At 43.3% G+C, this 8,174-nt stretch overlaps 1 protein-coding gene across 2 annotated transcripts in view; it reads right to left on the bottom strand.

Annotated features, from left to right (window-relative positions):
* Window positions 1-1,882: 1,882 nt before the first annotated feature.
* LOC118220668 (pro-neuregulin-3, membrane-bound isoform-like) overlaps window positions 1,883-8,174 on the bottom strand; it is a 275,492-nt gene continuing 269,200 nt past the window's right edge. For both annotated transcript variants that reach the window (XM_035404723.1, XM_035404722.1), the window contains one exon: window positions 1,883-4,997. In XM_035404723.1, coding sequence (XP_035260614.1) covers window positions 4,565-4,997 — 433 coding nt within the window. In that variant the 3' untranslated portion in view covers window positions 1,883-4,564. The remainder of the gene's footprint in view (window positions 4,998-8,174) is intronic.

Below are 8,174 nucleotides of genomic sequence, written 5' to 3'. Positions count from 1 at the left end.
GATCTCCAGGTCAGGTCTATTCCAGGTTCTGTTACACTGTTGCACACTTCTGGGATAGACATGAAATTAATGTTAGCTTGCTAGGTTGTGTGATTATCTACCAGATTCCAGACAGAGGGAAAAATAAAAACTTGTCTTAGGGGGTTTCATGCATTGGCAAGGAGTGATGTGGTTGCATATTTACATCTTCAGCTAACTAAGCACGAATCCAGCACCAAGGTTGTTATCAGTCTGACTCAGACTGCCAGAAGAATATCATTGCCTGGTCTTATTATGCCCAGCAAGGTATTGGTAGAGGATGTTGATGTGAGTTCGAAGATTTTAGAGACAGTTGCGAAACATGGCTGTTTTCCAGGATACAGGCAATGCTGAAATAGTGTTAACATGTTGTTTCTGTGAAACAGGGCTGTGTTTCAGGTGTAGCACCACACAGAGAGAGTTAACACACTGCTTTCTGCCAATCTGTCGGTATCTTGTCCTCCCTGCAGTCTCATCTATTGTAATGACAGCACTGAAAAACAGTGCTGTCATCCAAAAAAAATCTCTGCTCTGACAATATCCATCTTCATTTGATTCAATAATTTTTCTCAAAACTTCCCAATAAACAAGCAGGATGGACATTAATGAGTGCTTGACTGTGGCAGTTTAGGAACTCTTCATCATAATTACAGGGAGCAGACAGGCCAACCTTCATTCACAGAACCACTGAACTGAAAAAAGTGCTGAGCCCCTATTTCACCACCAGGGGGATAAAAGCTGGAAAATGAGGCCACCTATACCATAAAACACTGCATCTGGTTTAGATAAACAGGTTGAGAGAGAGAGGAGGGGGGTGGTGATACCAATGATCTCAGGACATTTATTTGATCACCGAGCCTCTGCACACCTCACAGTATTTCTCCTGGTTCAGGTCTGCGTGTGCTTTTTCACTCCACAATTTGCTGCACAGGATGAGGCTTCTTTAAAACCATGATTACTCTGGATTGACAGGGGCTATTTTCAGGCTTCTCAAAGTTCTGTCTATCATCACAATCTTTAGGCAAGCAGACCATTACACAGAGGTCACTCTACAAGAGAGAGAAAAACAAGTACAATATTTTTTCTGTACTGAGGAAGGATCATGGATGGGGCTAATGATGATTTGCAAATGTAAGATACATTTATTCGGCTGAGATACTGTTAAACTGTACAATGTTGAACTGAAGCACGTTTTCACCATATTCAGAATAATTATATAATAATAATAATAATAATAGCATGAAAATTTGCTTCAGTTATATCTCCAGAATGGTAAGCTAGCTTTGAAATTCAAAGATATCCAGAATCACAGAGTGTGAAATATCTAAATGCACATTGAATTGGAAAATGGTTCAAGGTAACTTGAACTATCCAGATAACTATTTTTTGCTTCTCAGGGCATCCACCAAATGTATAGAAAGCCAGCATTCTGTACATGTACATTTGTCCAGTTTCCTGGATCTCCCTTGAACTTTATCTTCAAGAAGGACAAAGAGCATTGCAGAGAGAGCCTTAGAATGTTATTCTGTTTTATTATTATAATTTAAAGGAATTTCTTTGAATTGTGGATGGTCAAGCATGATAAATGAATCAGGAATGTTTGCAATACTAAAAAAGTGCAGTTCCAGTATTTTCATGTGGAACATTCTATTTGACACATGGCCATTGTATGCAGCATGCATGGAATGGGACTTGTTGAAACAGTAAGTGTTTGTAAAAGCATTTATGTACGCATGCCATTCGAAGCATAAAATCTGAAATTTCTGTCTTACTTGTCAGTTACCTTGTTTAACAATAAAATACAAGTCAACTTATTAAATCTTATTTAATTGCCCAATAGAAAAAGAAACTTGCTTTTATGCAGTTATTTTTTAAACCTGTGTTACTTTATTTTTACATTTATACAAGTTTTTATTGGTTGTATTTTAACTGTCCTTTTATGATGTAAAGTGCTCTGTGCACAATGTGAAAATCACTCTACAAGTAAACATTATTATTATTATTATTATTACATTTCTATTATTGCGGTAACCCTCAAGCATCACACAACATATACATGAAGCTACTTGGAGTGCCCCTCTACCACTGTGCCAAGTTTCCGGCAAAGAAACCAAACACAAAGGTCTATCGAAAAAAGCCTGAGTAAAAATAAATACAATATTTCCGTGCTTAGCTTTTTTAAATGTCACTACTCTCACTACCATTAAGTATTATATAATGCTGCATGTTGCCAATTCTGTTGTGTATGAAAGTGCTGTTTACTCACATTCACTCAGTATCGTTGGCTCCGTTATATCAGCCAATCAGAATGCTGTGACCTCACAGTCAAAGTGAAAATATATGTCAGAGGAAAAGTGAGCCGGTGGCATGGTGTTCAGGGGCACGGAAAGAAATGCTTTATAAGTCAGGTAAGGTTTGATTCTGAGGGAAAAGGGGGGAAAAAACCTCAGAGCTCCTAAAACAAAAAGCGATTTCAGTCCACTCAAGGTAACGTCACTGTGATAATGGAACTCCAATGAAAGGGAAATTGTTTCGACTGGAGATTTTAAGGTGTCGGGGACCGTTAACAGTGAGGGCACACAGCTGTATGTGCAATGCAATAATTTCCATGTAGAGTGAAGGGATCAGTGATTCTTAATGGCATGCCTAAGCAATGTGCACTTACAGTGTATTACTGCCACAATGCTGCTGATACAGCTGGTGAGACCTGCTTCTGGTGCAGCCAGACTAATGGTGCAGTCAGCAGGCTGGTGGTGATCTCTTGTTTCATGGCTGTCTGCCAGCTGATTGGATAAAAACTTTTCATGCATACTACTATGCAAATTGTTAGGTAGTGTTTGCCCCTGGACAGAAGTCAACTTGCAATCAGGTCATGTGCAAACTGAATATGATAAAATGAAAGGCTTTGCTTGAGTAGGTTATAGGTTCGTTGCAGCAGCTTGGGAATTAATTAGCACATTGTGGAGGTTAGTAATTGCAGTACTGAGATGAGTTACCGCAGTGTTCATTGCAGATGTAAATATTTTTAAAGTTGTTTATAAAAACCCATCTACTCAGTCTTCAGTCTCTTGGGGCTTCTGTAATGTGGAGGTAAAACATTAAAATGCTCATTTGAGGAGAAGCAGACTCTCTTTAAGCTTTGTCTCATGGAAATACAGTATTTGTGATCCTTTGGGAACTACACAGAGCTGTTTTCAGAGTCTAGGGCAAATGTGCAATTTTCCCTGTTGGTTTGCCTGTCAGTCTCATTGGCAGGTTACTGAAACTGACAATTATTAATGCATTCCACACAATCCTAGGAGGGAGAGAGTCAGTGGATGTCACTTCTGCTGAGTCTTGTAATCCTCAGCTGTGATAGGTCAGACCATGCCCAGGCCACACCCCCATGCTCCTGGGACAGAATGCCAGAGCCCAAACCACAATTTAACAATAAGCAACAGTTATTTGCTTAGCTCAGCTACTCCTATAGTCTGACAAGCATTAACCAAAAAGAAAGGGTGTGGCACCAAAGTGTCTTCTGCACCAACTGTGTAACACTAAAGCATTGCAGTTTTGTGGTGACGAGTAGGATTCACACCGAAGCCACTTAAAAGACTGAATAATACAATGCAATTTCAAGACATCAGTTTTGACAACTGCAGTCTTCACATAGATCATTGTTATGCAAAAAATTCATAAAGACAATGCAGTCGTGTTTGTTTCCCACCTTTCTTGGATGAAGACATGCATGTGTTAATCACCTGCAGTGGATGAAGTTCTGAATGTGTGCCAGGCCATATGTGTTTGCGGGCTTATGCTCTTTATATAATGCATTCCTGAATTTCATGGATGTCCCTGATATCCTATCTGGATATCAGTGTGTATGTCAGGGAGTGTGACTGTGTACAGATCGGTTTGTGTGTGTGTGTGTGTGTGTGAGAGAGAGAGAGAGAGAGAGAGAGAGTGAGAGAGAGACGGTATACAGAGCTGTGTATGACTGGATACAGGTACATGTGTGTGTGTGTATGTTTCACTGTACAGATTTGCGTGTGTGTGTGTGGATGCATTACTGACTGCTGTATGGAGCTGGGTGTAAGTGTGTCTGTAGCACAGTGCTGTGTCTGTGTGTCTGTACATTCACATGGATGTGAGCATGTTTCTGTGCATTACTGATGAAAACCTCAATCACTCTCATATTCCTCATGTTTATTTTACCTTGTTATTTTATATATATTTTTACAATTAAAAACACCATAGAAATCACAGACTATTTGGTTTTCCTTCTATGTTTGAAGCTTCCCATTTCAATAAATGCATATAAATACTTTATCCCTCTTGTAAATATGTTTTTGAACTGAACACCGTCCTTTTAATCTGCGAGTTTTTCCACCTAATATTTCCACCTATATTATTTGTTTTTGTGTCTTTATTTATTTCACTGTTTTTAAATGTTTGTTTTCACAGTTTGTTGTCTTGTCCCTTCTGTGTGTGCTGTGTAATAACTTTTTTTTTCACTGATAAGGCTGGGAGCAGTCTCTGCAGTGTTCTACAGGACCAGAACAATCCTCTAATCCACTTCTGGAAAGTTCATTTTGGGCCCCTCAGCTCTGCCCCTAGCAGGTGTCAGGAAGCTGTCAGTCTTGTCCTCCTGCTTCCTGTTAGCTTGGGGCAGGGCTTCTCCTGGCCCCTCCGCCTGGCCTCCAGAGCCTGTCACACTGGGGGCAGCTGGTGGGCATGTCCCTCGGGGGTTGGTCTTACCCTCTTCTCCTAGGCTATTCTCTTGAATATAGGAAATGACGTCTTGCCCCTGGAAAGAGGGGATGATTGGAACAGAGCAGGTGCGGAGAGAAAGTGGGGGTGCCTGGTGGAGAAGGGTGGCCCGTTCCAGATGGTTGAATTGCACCCCCATGTCCGCCCACCTGTCCAACCCCCTACCTCCTTGCTGCACATCAAAATTCCCATCCTGGACATTATCACTTTCAGCTTTTCTGTAGTTATGTCTATAGAGAACAAGGAGAATGAAATATACACATCAGAGCATAGAAGGACAGAGATTTCCTAAAACCAAAGGCAATGGCACACTGTTGTCCGGATCAACTCGATTGCTATTATTCTTTGTCAGACAAAAACCCAACATCTACACTACTAAGAATATCCTGGCACTGTTCAAGTCAATTTCAAAGCCACATTTCAATCCCAAAAGCAGTGGCATCGATCTCCAGTTCCTCAAGACACGCAGGTCCCCTTTAGGTAGAAGTGACCAATCAATAGCTTACACTTTTGACAGCTCACAGCTCACCAAATCTCACTTCATTTTCAGTAAAGCCGCATAATCACACCCAAAGCAGTCAGTCTTGATGGTTTCTAATGTAATAAAGGCTATTACTAATTAAAACGACCCAAAGGCTGATGATGAGCGTTCTCTAACTTTCCTCCATCAGGCATGATGATGCACCAGAGGGTGCATAAGATCCACTTTATATCCTCCTAAGACCTGCCAATTCATTTTTGTCCTCTGTAGAGAACACGAGTAACTGCTCTTAATGTCAAGAATCATGTATTCTACTAAGCTGAAACTTACACGACAAGGGACATAAAAAATAAAAATAAAAATATTCTCCAAAATATTTTCACTGCAACTTGTTTTTGTCCTCCAAGACACCTGTATTATGTCAAAATTAAAAATACTCAGGGCTATATTTTAACGATCTAAGCGCACGGTCTAAAGCACATGGCGCAAGTGCATTTATGGCATGTCCAAATCCACTTTTGCTAGTTTAACAGCGGATAATCTGAGCACAAAGTAAGGCACATGGTTCAAAGGGGTTGTACTCAGTCTCTTAATTAATCATAGGTGTGTTTTGGGCGTAACATGAAATAAACCAATCAGAGTGTCATCTCCCATTCCCTTTAAAAGCCAGGTGCGCTTGCACCTTGGCCGATTGCTATTATAGATGGACGCAAGTACATTTGCTATTTAAACAACGTGGGCGCTGGATGGGAAAATGGCAACTGCGTCGTCTGAAACTAGCAAAGACACTTGCGTTGCGCTTGGTACCGCTTTGCACCAGGTGTAAGATAGAGCCTGTGGTGTGGGGATGGCTGGTTTAAGCAGCCACACCTGCCCTGGGTCAAGCTAATTAGACCTGGCCAATTGGATAATTGGTTAAGAATTAGATAATTGGCCAGGCTAATTGGACCCAGGAACAGGAGTGGCTGCACCTGTGTGTAGTGAGGTAATCACTGCGCACAGGTTAAATCTGCCATCCCCGCCCACACAGGGGAGCTCTCTGTCATGACAGGGTTTTTACATCTGCTCATTTGGCGTTACCATCTTGCCAAACCCTTGTGAATAAATGTGGACTGTTTTACCATCATCTCCCTGTGTCTCTGTGCTGGAGGGCCCCAAAGAAAGCCACTTCGGTGGCCTGTGGCAGGCGTGTTTGCCACAGTGGCGCCCAACGTGGGGCCGCTCCGGCACAAGAAAGAGGCACAGGAGGGCCAGCCAGGAAGCACACTGGAGGAGGGACAGCTGAGGTGTTCCCGACAGGGCTTCGGGTGGATCCTCCAGGCCAAAAACGGGGAGCGGGAGATGACCACAGAGGGGAAGGAAGCGATCCTCAGCTGGGACGCTGGGGAGCTGGACCTGGCCGTGAAGGCAGGTCAGCTACGGGCGGTGCACGAGAGGTGGTCGCGCCATGAGCTGGACTTGGCCGGGAAGGCGGGTCAGCTACGGGCGGCGCACAAGCAGTGGCCGCGCCGTATTGCTTCCTTTCTTGTCTGTTGGTGGTTTTAGTTCGTTGTTTCGGCCTGGTTGGGTTGCCCGGAGCCCGTGAGGGGGAAAGCCTGCACCAGCCTTCCAGCAGTGCCGACTGGCGGCCACCACAGCCACGAGGGTTCCTGGTCCCCAGCGCCACAAGAAGGCCAGCCCACCAGCCCACCAGCCCAGCCACCCCACCACAGCCCCTGGAACAGCCCAAGCCGGTGACACCCCCACCAGCCAGCCGAGCAGCCCAGGACTCCCCGCGCTCCGAGAGGGAGGAGGGGGGAGGGCTGCCTCATCATCCGGGGGAGGGTCACGACTGTACTGGACTGTTCCGGGGCCCTTAGTGTTAAGGGCGCTTGGATTTTTTTTTTGTGTTTTTGGTTTTTTTGTTGCTTGGTTGGAGTGCTGGGGGGGGAATAGGCTTCGGCCAGGGATTCTCCCTGGCCTCAGTTTGGCGTTGGGGGTATGTGGTGTGGGGATGGCTGGTTTAAGCAGCCACACCTGCCCTGGGTCAAGCTAATTAGACCTGGCCAATTGGATAATTGGTTAAGAATTAGATAATTGACCAGGCTAATTGGACCCAGGAACAGGAGTGGCTGCACCTGTGTGTAGTGAGGTAATCACTGCGCACAGGTTAAATCTGCCATCCCCGCCCACACAGGGGAGCTTCGGTCATGACTGTGTTACACCTGCTCATTTTGGCTGTAAGATCTTGCCAAACCCTCGCAAATAAATATGGACTGTTTTAACATCATCTCCCTGTGTCTCTGTGCTGGAGGGCCCCAAAGAAAGCCACTTCGGTGGCCTGTGGCAGGCGTGTTTGCCACAGAGCCCTTAAACTTTTTTCTGCTGGGTCTCATAAAGATATGTGGAAGTAAAGGCTTAATATGCAACATTGAATTACATCTGCCTGAAAGCAAGGATTATGAAATTATCAAGAGAAGCAGTAATTAAAGTGAAGAGATGTGGAATATATATATTTTAGCAAAAGCAGAGAAGGTTTTCTGACAAGTTGGTGAAGGATGGCTAATTTGTCCATAGCCATGCAAGTATATTTACAAATAAAATATCCTTTTCAATCTTAATTGCAAAGTTATTCATTCCTATAGCTTCCCATGAAATAACATAGAATAACCCAGGAAAAGATCATTTGTATAAGTTTGTTTATATGTGTGCAATTGTGTTTGTGTATAGATTGTCACTCCTACATTAAAATGAAGCATGTGCTATGATGCTGTAATAGGGATATAGTTGAACTGGATGTTCATTACCTTTTATCTCTATGAATTCTGAACTGAAGTGTATCTTGGGGAATTTCCATAAATGTGGAATTATATCTAATAATGAGCTTAACCAGTGGTTATTGCTTTATACCACAAGCCACGCGGAAGCTGATCTGGCTCTCACAGAA

Source organism: Anguilla anguilla, chromosome 2, assembly GCF_013347855.1.
Source record: "Anguilla anguilla isolate fAngAng1 chromosome 2, fAngAng1.pri, whole genome shotgun sequence".
Lineage (NCBI taxonomy): Eukaryota > Metazoa > Chordata > Actinopteri > Anguilliformes > Anguillidae > Anguilla > Anguilla anguilla.
This window is presented reverse-complemented; position numbering and strand designations above follow the sequence as displayed.